Source organism: Physella acuta, unplaced genomic scaffold (assembly GCF_028476545.2).
Source record: "Physella acuta isolate Inbredline_101_S28 unplaced genomic scaffold, ASM2847654v3 ptg000814l, whole genome shotgun sequence".
Taxonomy (NCBI): Eukaryota; Metazoa; Mollusca; class Gastropoda; family Physidae; genus Physella; species Physella acuta.
The window spans coordinates 182371-201896 of NW_026732332.1; the positions used below are offsets into that span (position 1 = coordinate 182371).

General features: G+C 38.3%; 1 protein-coding gene across 5 annotated transcripts in view; it reads right to left on the bottom strand.

Moving 5' to 3' along the window:
* Nucleotides 1-18502, bottom strand: part of LOC131951596 (mediator of RNA polymerase II transcription subunit 15) — an 88254-nt gene extending 69752 nt beyond the window's left edge. For 4 of the 5 annotated variants that reach the window (XR_009388426.1, XR_009388425.1, XR_009388427.1 and 1 more), the window contains exons 1-8: nucleotides 18398-18487; nucleotides 9843-9930; nucleotides 9011-9062; nucleotides 8050-8232; nucleotides 7566-7610; nucleotides 7212-7306; nucleotides 6615-6692; nucleotides 5517-5573 (exon numbers count right to left, since the gene is read on the bottom strand). Coding sequence is in view for 2 of the 5 variants with exons in the window: in XM_059313919.1 (XP_059169902.1) it covers nucleotides 5517-5573; nucleotides 6615-6692; nucleotides 7212-7306; nucleotides 7566-7610; nucleotides 8050-8232; nucleotides 9011-9062; nucleotides 9843-9930; nucleotides 18398-18468 (669 nt within the window). In the remaining 3 variants the exon portion in view is untranslated. Of the gene's footprint in view, nucleotides 1-5516; nucleotides 5574-6614; nucleotides 6693-7211; nucleotides 7307-7565; nucleotides 7611-8049; nucleotides 8233-9010; nucleotides 9063-9842; nucleotides 9931-18397 lie in introns of all 5 variants that reach the window. The other variant, XM_059313918.1, reaches the window with a different exon arrangement.
* Between the last annotated feature and the right edge of the window lie 1024 nt (nucleotides 18503-19526).

Sequence of the window (19526 nt, forward strand, 5' to 3'; positions counted from 1 at the left end):
ACACTGCTCACACACATTCATTGTCAGCACTCACACACATTGTCAGCACTCACACTAATCACACACATTCATTGTCAGCACTCACACTAATCACACACATTCATTGTCAGCACTCACACACATTCATTGTCAGCACTCACACTACTCACACACATTGTCAGCACTCACACTACTCACACACATTGTCAGCACTCACACTAATCACACACATTGTCAGCACTCACACTGCTCACACACATTCATTGTCAGCACTCACACACATTGTCAGCACTCACACTAATCACACACATTCATTGTCAGCACTCACACTACTCACACACATTCATTGTCAGCACTCACACTACTCACACACATTGTCAGCACTCACACTACCCACACACATTGTCAGCACTCACACTACTCACACACATTGTCAGCACTCACACTAATCACACACATTGTCAGCACTCACACTACTCACACACATTCATTGTCAGCACTCACACTAATCACACACATTCATTGTCAGCACTCACACTACTCACACACATTCATTGTCAGCACTCACACACATTCATTGTCAGCACTCACACTACTCACACACATTCATTGTCAGCACTCACACTACTCACACACATTGTCAGCACTCACACTGCTCACACACATTCATTGTCAGCACTCACACACATTGTCAGCACTCACACTAATCACACACATTCATTGTCAGCACTCACACTAATCACACACATTCATTGTCAGCACTCACACACATTCATTGTCAGCACTCACACTACTCACACACATTGTCAGCACTCACACTACTCACACACATTGTCAGCACTCACACTAATCACACACATTGTCAGCACTCACACTACTCACACACATTGTCAGCACTCACACTACTCACACACATTCATTGTCAGCACTCACACTACTTACACACATTCATTGTCAGCACTCACACTACTCACACACATCCATTATCAGCACTCACACTACTCACACACATTGTCAGCACTCACACTACTCACACACATTGTCAGCACTCACACTACTCACACACATTCATTATCAGCACTCACACTACTCACACACATTGTCAGCACTCACACTACTCACACACATTGTCAGCACTCACACTACTCACACACATTCATTGTCAGCACTCACACTACTCACACACATTCATTGTCAGCACTCACACTACTCACACACATTGTCAGCACTCACACTACCCACACACATTGTCAGCACTCACACTACTCACACACATTCATTGTCAGCACTCACACTACTCACACACATTGTCAGCACTCACACTACTCACACACATTCATTGTCAGCACTCACACTACTCACACACATTCATTGTCAGCACTCACACTACTCACACACATTCATTGTCAGCACTCACACTACTCACACACATTGTCAGCACTCACACTACTCACACACATTCATTGTCAGCACTCACACACATTGTCAGCACTCACACTAATCACACACATTCATTGTCAGCACTCACACTAATCACACACATTCATTGTCAGCACTCACACACATTCATTGTCAGCACTCACACACATTCATTGTCAGCACTCACACTAATCACACACATTCATTGTCAGCACTCACACTACTCACACACATTGTCAGCACTCACACTACTCACACACATTGTCAGCACTCACACTACTCACACACATTCATTGTCAGCACTCACACTAATCACACACATTCATTGTCAGCACTCACACTACTCACACACATTGTCAGCACTCACACTACTCACACACATTGTCAGCACTCACACTACTCACACACATTCATTGTCAGCACTCACACTACTCACACACATTGTCAGCACTCACACTACTCACACACATTCATTGTCAGCACTCACACTACTCACACACATTCATTGTCAGCACTCACACTACTCACACACATTGTCAGCACTCACACTACTCACACACATTCATTGTCAGCACTCACACACATTGTCAGCACTCACACTAATCACACACATTCATTGTCAGCACTCACACTAATCACACACATTCATTGTCAGCACTCACACTACTCACACACATTGTCAGCACTCACACTACTCACACACATTGTCAGCACTCACACTAATCACACACATTGTCAGCACTCACACTGCTCACACACATTCATTGTCAGCACTCACACACATTGTCAGCACTCACACTAATCACACACATTCATTGTCAGCACTCACACTACTCACACACATTCATTGTCAGCACTCACACACATTCATTGTCAGCACTCACACTACTCACACACATTCATTGTCAGCACTCACACTACTCACACACATTGTCAGCACTCACACTGCTCACACACATTCATTGTCAGCACTCACACACATTGTCAGCACTCACACTAATCACACACATTCATTGTCAGCACTCACACTACTCACACACATTCATTGTCAGCACTCACACTACTCACACACATTCATTGTCAGCACTCACACTACTCACACACATTGTCAGCACTCACACTACTCACACACATTGTCAGCACTCACACTACTCACACACATTCATTGTCAGCACTCACACTACTCACACACATTCATTGTCAGCACTCACACTACTCACACACATTCATTGTCAGCACTCACACTACTCACACACATTCATTGTCAGCACTCACACTACTCACACACATTGTCAGCACTCACACTACTCACACACATTGTCAGCACTCACACTACCCACACACATTTATTGTCAGCACTCACACTAATCACACACATTCATTGTCAGCACTCACACTACTCACACACATCCATTGTCAGCACTCACACACATTCATTGTCAGCACTCACACTACTCACACACATTCATTGTCAGCACTCACACTACCCACATGTCCTGAGCAGTCAATGGCCACATAAAAGCTCACAAAAATCTCGATTTTTTTTTTTTTTTTTTTTTTTTTGCAAGATTACAAGACTTTCTCTATACTTTGTATATACGAGAAAGTAAAAATGTGAATGCATAATCACCAAGAGGGAATGGTTGTTGAAATAATATAATTAGCAAAATGTGAATGCAAATTCTGCAGACGTGTAGGAGGACATTATTGTTGGAATATTATAATTAGCGTGGAATAATAAAAGGCAATCTTTTATTTATTTTATTCACTGAACTTACTGTTTACTTATTATAATTTTTTATCAACTATCCCGGACTATTATACACGCGTCTTCATGTTCATTAGGTGCCCAATGGTTTTAGTCATGATCTTTATTGTAAATTTTTAAAATTTAAAGTACTGAAAATAAAATGCATGTATTAATAAAGTGCTATATGGTTGGTAAAAGTCGGATATTTTAAATACTGCATTTTATTTATTTTATACACTGAACGTACTGTTTACTAATTATTATTCTATCTTTCAGTTTGTGGTTAGGGTTAGGGTTTTTTGTGTTTATGTTATGAGTGTTGTCTTTTGTGTTTGCATTGTGTTTGTGTTTTCTTTTGTGTTTGTGTGGTGCATTTGTGTTTGTGTTTTCTTTTGTGTTTCTTTTGTGTTTGTGTTGCGTTTGTGTTGTGTTTACTTTTGTTCTGTTCCCAAGTTGGTACATTTAAAAAAGATTTACCGTGGCGGAGCACTGGTATGCAGCTAGTATCTTGATATTTGTTTATCTGTCTGTAAGATACAAAAATGGCTTCCCTAGAACTAGACTGTTCTATATCCAGTTTTTAAGTTTTCGGATAAAGGCTACTCACCTAGCTTGGATAAGCAAGGTGGGACAAAAGCTGTCATAAAAATAAGGACAGGCAAGACAAGAACAGCCTTCAACTACAACAAAATCCAGGACTTTACCACACTAGTAAAACCTGTTTTACTCTATGGAGACATTGGGAATACCTGTGACTTTGCTGATGATTTGGATTTACGCTCACATGACCAAAAAGCCATCCAAGCAAAAACCACAAAAATAGAGCAAATTGCCAAAAGCGTTGGGCTAAAGATAAACTCCGGAAAAACCAAGCTAATGAAAATAAAAACCAAAAGTGCTCTCAAGACCTTTGCGAATGGAGCAGAGCTAGAAGAGGTCGAAGACTTTAAGCACCACGGCAGCTATATATCAGCAAATGGTAGCACGGAGAAAGAAATAGCCACCAGAATAGCAATGGCAGCACAGGCTTTCAACAGACTTGCTAAGATCTGGAAATCATCCTCACTGCAGCAGAGAACTAAAATAAGATCTACAAGTCTGATGTACGTTCTGTACTCCTCTATGCTGCAGAGTCATGGAAACTAAACAAGAAAGGAGACAGCCGACTCAGAGGCTTTGAAAGAAGATCCCTCAAACGCATCCTCAGAATAAAGTGGGACGAAAATATGGCGAAGGACAGGATTAAATGACATTGTCTCAGAAGTTCGAATGAGGAGATGGAGATGGCTGGGCCATGTCCTATGTATGAGCAAAAAAAGACTCCCCAACATGGCGCTGAAGTGGACTCCGCCTGAAAAGCGAAAGAGAGGAAGACCACTGGGAACATAGAGGAGGGAGATGGAAGAAGAAGTCCTGGCTACTGGCAAGACCTGGCATGAATTGAAGTGGCTCGCCCTAGACAGACTGGAATGGTGAAGATTGGTTGCTGCCCTATACTCCACATGTGGCCCTTAGCCCTTAAGGGCTAAGGGCCAACAAGACGGGTCATTACCTAGAATCAATGAGGCAAAAGGAAAATAGGCAAGAAGACACCAAGAAGACTGGATACACCTGGGACAGTTGGAGAGACTAGCCCAGGACAGTTGGAGAGACTAGCCCAGGACAGTTGGAGAGGCTAGCCCAGGACAGTTGGAGAGACTAGCCTAGGACAGAGACACCTGGGACAGTTGGAGAGACTAGCCCAGGACAGTTGGAGAGACTAGCCTAGGACAGAGACACCTGGGACAGTTGGAGAGACTAGCCCAGGACAGTTGGAGAGACTAGCCCAGGACAGTTGGAGAGACTAGCCCAGGACAGAGACACTTGGGACAGTTGGAGAGACTAGCCCAGGACAGTTGGAGAGACTAGCCCAGGACAGAGACACCTGGAAAGTTCTTGTGAGCGGCCTATATCCCTAGAGCGGTGACAGCCCAACCTCAGAAATAACCTAATAAAGGCTTCAAATTTTTGTAGCTTTTTACTTTCTCATATAAAGAGTATAGAGTAAGAAATGGGATTGTGCACAAAAGATTTTGACAATTTTTGTTGTTTTACATCCTCCTACTTTATCAAATATGGAAAATTGAAGAATGTATTGTAATCATGCGATTGTTTTACACCTTCAGCAGCAGGAGAAACTTAGAAAATAAAATAAAACTAATCTGCATTGTTTACCACAAATAAACAGATGTTGCCAACTTAATAAAAGCTTGTAAAAACCAGTTAGTTGTGCCTAATAAAAGTGGGTCAATAAAAAAAAGCCTGAAGATTGCATGATGAGCCTAGATTAATTCCAATTCAGAAAAAAAAATATGTAACTAGCTCTTACTTGTAAGTATTGACCTTGACCTTGCATTTGCCTGATTGGACCAGCAGAATATGTCATCTGTTGACAAACATAAGCTCTAACTCATTCTAAAACACATACATGGAATATCTCACATAGCTTTCATAGTTATTTCATTAGTGGTCAATTATCATTATATATTTTTAAAAATCATAAAGTCATATTGATATCACATTGCATTGTAATCAAATTTTGCCCCCCCCCTCCCCCCCAATTTGAAAGAATAGGCTAGAAGGTATCAAAATTTCAATCGCCATGTTACATTTTTTACCTATTAAACAAAAGACAAAAGCAGAGAAACAGACAGATGAAGCAAGTTTAGTAAAAGCTTATATAAAGTGAAATCTTAAACATAAACGGTTGTACGGTTGTTACTTTACACCAAATACAATATTCAAGTTTTTAAAGTACATATACACAGTATATATGAGCCAAATTAAGTAAACTTTAAAAGTTTTCAAAGTACATATACACAGTATATATGAGCCAAATTAAGTAAACTTTAAAAGTTTTTAAAGTACATATACACAGTATATATGAGCCAAATTAGGTAAACTTTAAAAGTTTTTAAAGTACATATACACAGTATATATGAGCCAAATTAAGTAAACTTTAAAAGTTTTTAAAGTACATATACACAGTATATATGAGCCAAATTAAGTAAACTTTAAAAGTTTTTAAAGTACATATACACAGTATATATGAGCCAAATTAAGTAAACTTTAAAAGTTTTTAAAGTACATATACACAGTATATATGAGCCAAATTAAGTAAACTTTAAAAGTTTTTAAAGTACATATACACAGTATATATGAGCCAAATTAAGTAAACTATAAAAACCAGATGGTCACGGTCCATGTGGTAGGTGAAGTAGATTCAATGTTTCAGTAACCTTTACTAAGAAAGGATAGTATGGTCAGCACAAAGCCTAGCCGCCTTAAATTTCAGTCAGGTACCCATCAGGGCTGAGTGGACTCAGACAGATTTCACCTCAAGACTTTTAGTCAGCAAAAATAAGCTCTAACATCTGATGCTGCCGTCCCCAGTATGATGTCCTCTTTTAAATTAAAAAAAACTTACTCCTGGACTGGAGACTGACATGGCATGTGCTTGCCCTTGCATTGCCTGGGAAGATGTCACTATGAAAGCATCCTGACGCTGTGAGTATATACAAGAATTCAATAGTTGTCTACAGGTCATAAATTCCAAGACAAAACCAAAGTGAATCAACGAGGTTGTATCAACCAAGTTGAATCAAGGATGTTGTATTAACCAAACTGAATCAATTAGGTTGTATCAACCAAGCTGAATCAAAGAGGTTGTATCCACTCAGTTGAATTTTTGATGTTGTATAAATAAATTTGAATGATCTTAGTAGACAAATAAAGATGAAGATAAGACTCAAATGAATTCAAATACTACATGTATATTAAACAAGATGAAATCATGAGCTGCACTTTAAATGGAAACTTACAATCAAATATCATGTAACTGGCAACTTAGAATCAAATATCATATAACTGGCAACTTACAATCAAATATCATGTAACTGGCAACTTACAATCAAATATCATGTAACTGGCAACTTACAATCAAATATCATGTAACTGGCAACTTACAATCAAATATCATGTGACTGGCAACTTACAATCAAATATCATGTGACTGGCAACTTACAATCAAATTTTGTGGCCGCTGTCCCATCTGTGCCCTGATGTTCTGCATCATTCTAGGTTGCTGTATGTTCCCTCCCATACCATGCATCATTCCCCCTGCACATCACCAATGCTCATTTAGCCATGTGCATTATTGTTTGATTGTTCAAGAAAAAATGAACCCTAACCAAAAAACTAAGCACAGATTAATTTCTTTCTTGCACTCATTCGTTGTACAGTTTAACCTTATTATGAGTGAATATCATTTATTTTATAGATTTCAAAATGTTCCAATTGAAAGTAAAGTTATGATATTAATACTAAGGGAAAAATGGCAATAGAATGAAATATTTAGAAACAAGAAAGTGAAAAGTACCTAAAGACTCGTACTGATTGGTCATCTGATTGGTCATCTGATCACCTGGTAGAGGAAAAGAAATGTTTCATGAAGCCACTTGGGAAAAACTGTAATTACACACACACACACACATACATATTAAGCCCTAAATTAAACTGATCACCCTCAGAATCTTAAACATTATATAAAACTACTCATTCTCAGAATGTTAAACCCTATATAAAACTACTCATTCTCAGAATGTTAAACCCTATGTAAAACTGCTCATTCTCAGAATATTAAACCCTATGTAAAACTGCTCATTCTCAGAATGTTAAACGCTATATAAAACTGTTCATTCTCAGAATGTTAAACCCTAAATAAAACTGCTCATTCACAGAATGTTAAACCCTATATAAAATGCCTCACTCTCAAAATGTTAAACCCTAAAAAAAACTGATCAAACAGAAAACTGATGCCCAAAAGAATCCACTGGCTTGACTTTGTATAGACTGCTGCTCACCCAGAGTATCATATTGAGCAGTGAATCCATCAGCTGGGCGACCCATAGCTCCAGCACCTTGGACTGTTAAACTCTGAAGTGCATTCATAGGATCCTGATCAGTAACTTGAGCTCGCATTACATTCATTCCAGGTTGACCCATATTAGGTGGAATGCCTGAATTCATCTTCTTGTCCTTAGAATCTACAAACAAAAAACTAGAAACAATAGGGTCGGCCACTAATGCTAATGGTTCAAACCCCCGGACAGATGGGGACAGTAAGGCCACTAATGCTAATGGTTCAAACCCCCGGACAGATGGGGACAGTAAGGCCACTAATGCTAATGGTTCAAACCCCCGGACAGATGGGGACAGTAAGGCCACTAATGCTAATGGTTCAAACCCCCGGACACATGGGGACAGTAACCCATTTAGGAGAGAAAACTCCAAAATCAAACAACTGTCTTGTTATTTTGTTCTTGGATGGACAAAAGCTATGAAAGCAAATCTAAAAGAAAATGGTGTTGATGGAAATCATGTCCCAACATAAGGGTTTAGAATAAAGAAATAGTTTTCACTGACAGTAGTTTAGTAGCCATGTTCATAACATTTTTTTGTTGTTTTACAACACTGAACTCTACTTTCTTTTCAAAACTGGTTATTTTTTTTTATTTCAGAGCATCAACTGTCCATATGGCGCTTAACATGTTGACACGTAATACTTAATTGTGTTGGAAGAACTCCTATCCAACATTACAATTAAGAACTAAGAAGAAGTTTGAACCATGCATTTCTAGATCATTTTTAAATCCATATATTTTAAAATGTAAACTATTTTTTATTATATTTTTATTACCTTGTTTTGGAGAAAAAACAGCTTATGCACAAATATTTTACACCAAAGGTAAAAAAAACACACAATACATGTACTGGACTAATCAAATGACAGGTTCTATGGTAACTATGGTAACAAGAACTCACTGTGGTCTCCAACAGACAGTAACACCCGAGCTACCAAGTCCAGGTATTCTTCCTGCAAAAGGTATACAATTCTTTTTTGATAGTTCGTATCTCAGGAGTCATTGTCAAGAGCTAATGTCAAAATTGTCAAAGGCCATTTCATCAGGAGCTAATGTCAAAATTGTCAAAGGCCATTTTGTCAAGAGCTAATGTCAAAATTGCCAAAGGCCATTTCATCAGGAGCTAATGTCAAAATTGTCAAAGGCCATTTTGTCAAGAACTAATGTCAAAATTGTCAAAGGCCATTTTGTCAAGAACTAATGTCAAAATTCTCAAAGGCCATTTTGTCAAGAACTAATGTCAAAATTCTCAAAGGCCATTTTGTCAAGAACTAATGTCAAAATTGTCAAAGGCCATTTTGTCAAGAGCTAATGTCAAAATTCTCAAAGGCCATTTTGTCAAGAGCTAATGTCAAAATTGTCAAAGGCCATTTCTTCAGGAGCTAATGTCAAAATTGTCAAAGGCCATTTCATCAGGAGCTAATGTCAAAATTGTCAAAGGCCATTTCATCAGGAGCTAATGTCAAAATTGTCAAAGGCCATTTCATCAGGAGCTAATGTCAAAATTGTCAAAGGCCATTTCATCAGGAGCTAATGTCAAAATTGTAACTCGCTATTTTTGTCAGGAGCTAATGTCAAAATTGTCACAGGCCATTTTGAATGGAGCTATTTTTTCATGTCCTTTTGTCTGGGCCTATTTATCAAGGCTATTTTGAATGGGTCTTTTGGTCAGGAGCCAATTGGTAGAGGTCATTTTTCACAGGCTATTTTGAGAGAGAACTTAAAATACTCACTCTAGTTCTTGCCTTACGAAAAACATACTCTTCCATTTCCACACTTGACTTAGGCATCTGAGTCTGACTGTTTCTCATGACATCCTCCCTGTAGAGTCAAGTTTCATTCTTTTAGGCACTAGTTTTTTATCCAAGGGTTAGGGTTATATTTTTAGATTTAATTGATCGGCCATTAGCCTTTGTCATTGCTGCGTATTTTAAACAATGCTTGTTAAACCGCCTTTTTTTTTGGCGCAAAATAATCTGTTTACAGGCATTTTAAGCGCTAATTTTTTACATTTTTTTAAGCTAGACTTTGATCTAGTTAAAAAAAAAAATTTTTTTGCGCGAGCATCATTTTCGTCTGTTAAAATTATAATTGGTATAAGTACAGAATGGAGAGCTTTTATCTAGTTTTTTTTCGTGACAGATTTTTTTCAAGATAGATCAACTTCAAGTTGAAATTGAATATTTAAATTACTTTACCTTCTACATTAAACATTTGCTTTATCTTTTAAGAGTTTAAAAATAATGTGTGCCTTTTGTGTAAACAAAAAAAATTAAGCTAAGTTTTAAAATTAGTCTTAGCTTTGTATCCATTCGGCTCTACTCTGTTATAATTAAAAAATGTAATAATTTGTTTAGGCCGCATTTGCGCTGTTCGCTCCTCGTTAAGCTAAATCTTTACCCTAGGTAGCACGCAATCTAAAAAAAAAATAGGTATCAGGACGATAGTCCTGGATCTAGCTAAATCAAACTGCTCTTTAGTAAATTGTTTTTTTTTATACAGCTGGCTGTCTAGCATGCGTGATATGTGAACTTAAAAAAAATGACCAGAAGTAGCAAAGTAGGTTGTTTTTCAATTTGCTTGAAGAAAGGGGGGAGGGGGAAGTGAAGACATGACGATCTTGTGTACGCGTGTTCATTTTATGACGTGTACTAGCCTATAGGCCTGCTGAACTCACAGTGACCCCGTCGACCCTGGATTTTTCACCCACGGCTAGTAAACGTAAGCAAGCAATCACGTTAGTGACAATATTTGGAGATATTATTTTTTTTTAAAATCACTCGTCATGTTTTCAATATGAAAAAAAAATGAAATGTAAAAAAAGACTCGGAGCTCCATGTCTATGAACTTCAGCTGCCACACTGTTGACTCAATATAATGTGAATTGAGTGTAAAATGTATTTGTAATTATAGACTATCATTATTATCATAACTATCATATTAAAATTAAAAATCACTTCAACTGTGAGTCCCGCAACGTAGTTTACGTCATCCAGTGCAGGCGATGCAACATCTTTTATATTGGACAAACGGGGAAACGATTGTCTGACAGGGTTAGCCAACACCTGCGATCAATCAACAATGAAGACGGTCTTCCTGTGGCCAAACACTTTAACAAGAGTGGGCATGACTTAAAAAAGGACTTTTGTGTAACCACCGTCCGGTTTTGCCACAATTTTAAAAATCGCCTTAGCACTGAAACGCGACTGATACTTAAATTTGGTACACGGGCACCCGATGGCTTGAATGAACAGATATCTTTCACCTAACCAACCCCCCCCCCCCCCCTCCCGCATACACCACGCCCCCAACCCCACCCCTATACGGTGTCCAAGCGTCCTTCTCACGCGTCTTTTCTTTTGGATATCGTGGCTAGCAGACAAGACGTGTTTTCACTGTCGAGCTAAGTCAAAAAATGTGTTACTGTTTGTCTTTATTTGTCTAATCTGTAATCACACTGTTGTGTGCTGACGAAGACCTTGGGTCGAAACGTCCATAGTACTTGTAACTGTCTTTAACTTGTGAGGTAACTAATACTATCTGTTTTATTACTAATTGCATTAACCTCACTGCAGCTACCATTTGTTTTTTATCTTTTCGCTAACCAGTTATTTGGCTGCTACTACGTGTTGCTTTGTCTCGTTATCTGCGTATGTGTTTTACATACATACTTCATTTTTCAAACTTGTTTTTACCCCATAACTTTTTTGTTTTAGAGCAGTTACATAATCTGCTACCCCCACTTTACCGTAGTAATAAGATTCCCTGTTCTTTTTTTCCATCTAACCAAATTTTCGTGCCCGACAATCAACATGCTATCATACAAAAATGCGTTTAACCAACTGCGAATTTTCATCACAACGTGCTTTAGCCTACTACCTACTACAATTTCTAACACCTCTACAGAATTAGCGTTTGCCTTGTTCAGAAAAACAAGGTTCACCAGCCATACTCACTTTATCAACAAGTGTCTACGCTTGCGGGTAATACCAATAGGTTTCAGAATAAACTTTCGGCCTTCATGCTCCACTCCTAATGCATATGAACATAGGCTTTTTAACCAGTTAAATTCTAAATATTCGTTTCAACAAATGCGCTCAACCATCCAGCATTACAAACGTCTTAACTCAACACTAAATAGGAGGATAGCATCCTTGGAGCAACGTCTATACTCACACACATCATGTAACCTACAACTCTACAACCTTATACGCTGCATTATTCACCAACTCAATCGAGATTTTTATTCCTACCTGGTGAAACATAAAAATAAGAAACTCAAAAACCTCTGCCCTACCCCTAAACCGACGGTGAACAGCAACGCCCCTTCCGATACAAAAGTGGTCTGCATACCTGACACCATCCCCCTCTCGAGTGATGAACGATCTGTCCTAAATAAAGGCTTGAAATTTATACCCCTGAGACCAACCACTGATAAATTTACTCTGCTTAGCAGCGCCCACGAGCTCTTCCGCAAACTTAAAATTAAAGCTTATTTCGACAACAATCACTCAGGTTTTAACCAAGACAACATTGAAGATGACTTATTCTATAAACTCGCAAAAAGACAGTCGCACTGGACCCCAAATTTTAATTCCTCAAAAAACCTCAATCTGTTTATCCACCATACAGAGTACGAACTAAATAACTTCAAACCGGCCCCATTAAAACACTCCAACCTCACAGCCGGGGAATCACGTGCGCTCGCATGTTTGAGGACCCGCACGGACATTGTAATTAAACCGGCTGACAAAGGCGGGGCTATCGTTGTATGGGATAAAGACCTGTACACAAAAGAGGCATATAAACAACTCTCTGACAGTACATTCTACTCACCGCGTCTTAAGGATGGGATCTTAACTAATAACACAATTGTTACCAAAACTATAAACACATTAATATCATCTAAGAAACTCCCTAAAACAGCATCTAGCCCAGTGGTTCCCAACCTTTTTCGAGTGGCGACCCCCTTTTATAAAAATTAAGTGACCCGCGACCCCCATAGAATTAAAAAGCCGAAATTAGTATGGAAATTAATAAGCACTAAAATAACATTTTCTAGTAGACTTTCAATATGAACTACTCTTGATAACTGTTTTAATAACATGAGTAAAATTGCATACTATTCACTAAACATTCGTGGTTAATTTTTTTAAAGCATTTTTTTTGTTAACGCCAACCTATATCATTATCATAATTTTGTTTTTAATCGAAAAATAGTGTTGAAAATCTATTCTCGAAAAAAAAACAATCAATTTTACGTTTGGGTATGAATGGTGAATACTACATCAAAATTGAGGGTGCAGTTTTTTATCTTACGCGGAATCATTCTACAAATCAAAGAATTCATCTTGTAATTCATCGTGAATGCTGGCAACATTGAGGGAAGAAGAGAATGGATAATGCGTCAATGCAGATTCTTTTGTTTTTCAGCTCAGAGAAATAGCGCTGCATTTCGTTTTCACTTGAGTCAAGATGCCCATAAATTTCTTCTTTCAAAATTTCAATTATCTCACAATTAGATTCATCTACCACACTGCAGAGTTTCTCAAATTTACAATATTTCCAAGATTTATTTTCTTCGCCGATTTTGCAGCTTTGATAAAAATGCCCCGAGATAATCATGGAAAGTTATAATATTCGTTCATCTTCCCTGAAGCTTCAGGTTATGCTTATGTTGATGTTCGAACACACCTGCTAGGTATGATACTCTCTCCAACCACTCGATGTCGTTTTAAGTATACCAAAAGGTTTTGTTTCCTTTGCATTTCCCAGAACAATTTGATTTCAATTCAAAAACATGATTCACAACAATTCGTTTGACAGCCAGCGCACTTTAGTGTAGAAGAGCATAACCACGTGATCTTTATTCAGATCTTTGCTCAGTTCTTTGAAGGCTCCAGTTTTTATATAATTTACCACTTATACCAGCAATGGAGTCTTGATGGCGATTGGTGAGGGCAGTGGTTAGGGAGCTAAATCTTTTCTGCTTTCTGAAATCTTGATTTTGACCTAAACATAGATGGTGCACCATCCGTACAAACCATCACAGCCGTTTTAACCCATTTTAATCATCCAATTTAAAAAAAAAAAAACGTATTTACTTTCTCCATGCTATCTTCACAAAAGAGCAACTCTTCTTTGCTATCATCTGAATAAATATAGACAAAGACCAGAAACTGCGAACACGAACTCGCGTCTGTTGATTTATCAACTTGAAAAGCAAACAATGGTGAAAGCTTAATTTCAATAAAAATTTGTTATTTAACATCTACGGACATGTAAGACTTAACTTCACCATCTTCAACATGCAGCGTTTGATGAGATTTTCTCCTATTGGGTTTTTTTTTTTTGCTTGGCATTTTCTGTCGCGACTTCCTGTGATGCTTGCACTAATGCTGTGTTTCCTTGGTGAAAACTTCCTGTTCGATCAAGTCTCTGACGTTTGCAACTAGCTTCATACCGACGAAAGAACTCCATATCTTTTTTGGTGTGTTTCGAATGACTCGTCTCAAATGACGTTTTAGTTTTGAAGATTTCCTAAACTCGTGACTGAGAAAAACTTTGTACAGTACGCTTTGCTTCTTCTCTATTCCCTTTCAAGTGATGTAAGTAAAGCCGAATTTCAAAAATTCTTCTAAATATTTATGTTTTGTTTCAAATTACTAAGGTTTAGTATACCAGTTGGCGACCCCCCAGAAAGCCCTTCGCGACCCCCAGGGGGGTCGCGACCCCCAGGTTGGGAACCCGTGATCTAGCCTATGCATTTTCGACAGTAAATTGGGAAGACCCTCATTCTATTTACTACCCAAAATTCATAAATCTGGTTGCCCAGGTAGACCCATTATATCAGCATGCGCCTGTCCTACTGAAACTATATCATCCTTTCTGGACAGTGTTTTTAAACCCAGAGTTGAGGCACTACCATCGTACCTCAAAGATACCAACCATGCTATTTTAACTTTAGAATCTTTAAATAAATTCACTAGCAATAAACCGAGATTAATTTTCATATTAGACGTGGTGTCGTTATACACCTCGATACTCCACAAAGACGGTCTACTAGCTATTAAACACTTCTTTAATGTGAACCCCCATCCCTCTATTGACAGTAATACCATACTTAGATTAACCGAGTTAGTTCTCAACCTCAACTCGTTCGAGTTCGATGGTCAGTTCTTTGACCAAATAAGTGGGGTAGCTATGGGAACTAAAATGGGTCCTAGTTATGCGTGTCTCTTCATGGTTACCTAGAGGGTCAAATCGAGGAAAAATACACTGGCAGAATTCCATGTTTTTATCGGCGGTACATTGATGATGGGTTAGGTATTACAGAGATGGCAGAAGAAGAACTGCAAGATTTCATATCATTCTGCAACAACTACCACCCAAACATTAAATTTATCTCTGAAATTTCAGAGAGTTCTGTTAACTTCCTGGATATGACAATATCGCTTAACACAACCAACGTTGGGACGACTGTATTCTACAAACCAACCGACTCACATTCATATCTACTTTACTCTTCGTCACACCCCCCGGCCTGCAAAAATTCTATACCATTCTCACAATTATTAAGACTGCGACGTATTTGTCAAGATGATGACGACTTTTGGATCAAGGCCCATGAGCTACTACAGTTCTTCCGACTCCGGTCATACCCGGAGCATATACTCCAGTCAGCACTACACCGCATAACAACTGTTGACCACCAAGCCTCCCTTCAACAATTTCCAAAACAAAAGTCAGATAGAACTAAACTCATCTTACCCTACCATCCTCATTCAGTTTTGGCTAAAAATATCATTATAAAAAATTATTCTATCCTCAAGTCAGACCCCCATTTAGGCCATTTATTTCAACAGAATCCTTTGGTTGTGTATAGAAGGGAACGCAACCTTAGAGACCTTTTAGTTCGCAGCCGCCTGCCACCCACTACCAACACCGGTTTTGGCACCACTCCTTGTCCCCATAAATGCAATACTTGTCATTTCACCCTTCAGGTTGAATCACTCCAGCTGCCGAAGGGAACCCTCAAAATTAAAAATCACTTCAACTGTGAGTCCCGCAACGTAGTTTACGTCATCCAGTGCAGGCGATGCAACATCTTTTATATTGGACAAACGGGAAAACGATTGTCTGACAGGGTTAGCCAACACCTGCGATCAATCAACAATGAAGACGGTCTTCCTGTGGCTAAACACTTTAACAAGAGTGGGCATGACTTAAAAAAGGACTTTTGTGTAACCGCCGTCCGGTTTTGCCACAATTTAAAAAATCGCCTTAGCACTGAAACGCGACTAATACTTAAATTTGGTACACGGGCACCCGATGGCTTGAATGAACAGATATCTTTCACCTAACCAACCCCCCCCCCCCTCCCGCATACACCACGCCCCCAACCCCACCCCTATACGGTGTCCAAGCGTCCTTCTCACGCGTCTTTTCTTTTGGATATCGTGGCTAGCAGACAAGACGTGTTTTCACTGTCGAGCTAAGTCAAAAAATGTGTTACTGTTTGTCTTTATTTGTCTAATCTGTAATCACACTGTTGTGTGCTGACAAAGACCTTGGGTCAACGTTCATAGTACTTGTAACTGTCTTTAACTTGTGAGGTAACTAATACTATCTGTTTTATTACTAAGCATATTTAAAATTAGAATTTGAAATAAAAATAGGTTTTGGCTTTCATTTTCCATTCTAGCATAATTTTTAAATTCTCTCTTTTCTCTGCAACTGAGTAAGCTAGATATTTTAATGTGGTGTCAAATGTTCTCTTAAGCGGTAAGGAACTTAATGGTATGGTACTGTTATACTGCATGATGGTGTATTTGAAATAACAGAATATTTTATTATTTAATTTGAAAAATCCATAGTCCATAGGGGCCTAATTAAAACTATTAGATCTAGCTAGAGTCTAGATCTAGTAGTAGATCTAATTCTAATCTTACTAGATCTCTAGATCTAAATCAGATTTTAGATCTAGACTAGTTCTAGATTCTAGATCTAGATTTAGAGGTAATCTATCGTTTTGGGTACGTAGAATCGCCCGCGGCTATTAATGTACGAAAACAGATGCAACCATGCTCATTTACTATAGCAGCCATCTTGTTAAAGTTTTATTTTTATAGACTTATAGCGCGAGATTCAGGCAGAAGTCACTCTATTTTACAAATGGCTGCTGTTTATATTATATAGCAAATCTTGCTTGCAGACACTGCTGTTTAAAGTTAATTTCTGGCCTATTGATATATTTAGCCATTGATTTAGGTTTATTAATCATTTATCTATAATATTTGACACAAACATATCACAAAATACTTCTATTACAGCCTTGACAATGAGGTAACGTTTTCGTACATTAATAGACGCGGGCGATTTTACGTACCCAAAACGATAGATTACCAACTTTTTTGTATTTTTCAAAACATAAATCCTCCTCAAAATGTGAAATAATAATTAAAATGTAAGGAGTCCCCTGTTTTTCACATTACTAGTCGCGGGCGATTTTACGTACCTAAAACGATAGATTACCGATTTAGATCTAGAATCTAGATCTAGTAATCTAGAGTTTCTAGATCTAGAAATCTAGAATAGTAGATCTAGAGGTAATCTATCGTTTTGGGTACGTAAAATCGCCCGCGGCTATTAATGTACGAAAACGTTACCTCATTGTCAAGGCTGTAATAGAAGTATATTGTGATATGTTTGTGTCAAATATTATAGATAAATGAATAATAAACCTAAATCAATGGCTGAATATATCAATATAGGCCAGAAATTAACTTTAAACAGCTGTGTCTGCAAGCAAGATTTGCTATATAAACAACAGCCATTTGTAAAATAGAGTGACTTCCGCCTGAATCTCGCGCTATATGTCTATAAAAATAAAACTTTAACAAGATGGCTGCTATAGTAAATGAGCGTGGTTGCATATGTTGGAAACATCGCTGGTGTTCATTTATTACTGAAAAGTTTTAATTCAAATGTTTAAAAACAGGTACATAAATGAAACAAGGAAACATTTTTGTATTTTTCAAAACATAAATCCTCCTCAAAATGTGAAATAATTATTAAAATGTAAGGAGTCACCTGTTTTTCACATTACTAGTCGCGGCCGATTTTACGTACCTAAAACGATAGATTACCGATCTAGATCTAGATCTTAGTTACAGTTAGTGTGTTTACTAAACTCAGCGAACATTACCACATAATTTCCGATGCTATGCTAAGAGATTAACCCCTATTTATTTTTTAAAATATAAGTTAGATCTAGACTATGTCTTACAGCTTATTAACAATTTTTGACCGAAAATTTGGAGATTGCCAATCTTCTTGCATTCTGTTTGGGTCTGCCATTTTGAAAACGCAGGAGTTGTAGCCCTTGAACAAAAACCTCATTTACACTAGCAACATATAAATTATACTTGACCTACTTATATGTATACTTGTATTTGTTACACAGCGTTTACACTTGCGACATGTTATATATGTTACGGTCAAAGCCCGAAGTGCGGCCAAAGCGCGGATTGGCCGGCCAATGCGCGCATTGACCGGCTCTCTTGGCCAAAGCCCGAAGAACTTAGCACTAAGATCGTATTTCGTACATTGGCCGGCCAATGCGCGCACTGGCCGGGATGTCCTGGCCAAAGTCCGAAGCGCTTAAACTTGACAGCGTATTTTTCACATTGGCCGGCCAATGCGCGCACTGGCCGGGATGTCCTGGCCAATGTTCTATCTAGACTAAGTTGTGATCGCGTTTTCATTATTCTGGGTGCGGTTTCATTGTGAGTAACGTATTGTTTAGCTCTTGTTTGCATAGCATTCTATATGCAAGGCGACATGGATCAAGAGGGTACGGAGGAAATATTACCTGCAGATTGTGTCACAAGAAACAAGAAACCATGGACAACAGGTCAGCAGCTCATACTACCTTGCAAACGCAAGGTGCTAAGATGCTAACAAAATTTAAACATGCTGAAGTGAAAGATACAGGTAGCATCCGTATTCCAGATGTTGACAGAGGTCGCGGTGATCCCCGAAGCGTCATTGCAGTTGGCATGAGCGTCGAGGGCGCTTTCTACAAGCCAGGAACGGACCATGGTGTATTTAAACAACTATAAGATAGAAGTGAGTTTTCAATTCTTCACGAAAAACTGCTCTCATTGTCACCCGTTGGCACTGAGGAAAATAACTACGAACCATCGCATCTTCACAATCACTGACCGGCGGCCAAGACTACATTTACTGCAATTGCACAACCTAATGCACAGCAAATCGCTCCAAGTGTAAAAATAACAATGTAATTCCAAATAATAATCAACAAAGACTTAATTTTTATGATTCTTACGGTATAAAAAAAAACAAAATCTGCTTATGATCTTCTAATTCGGACTTTGTCCCTAGCCAGATGATCT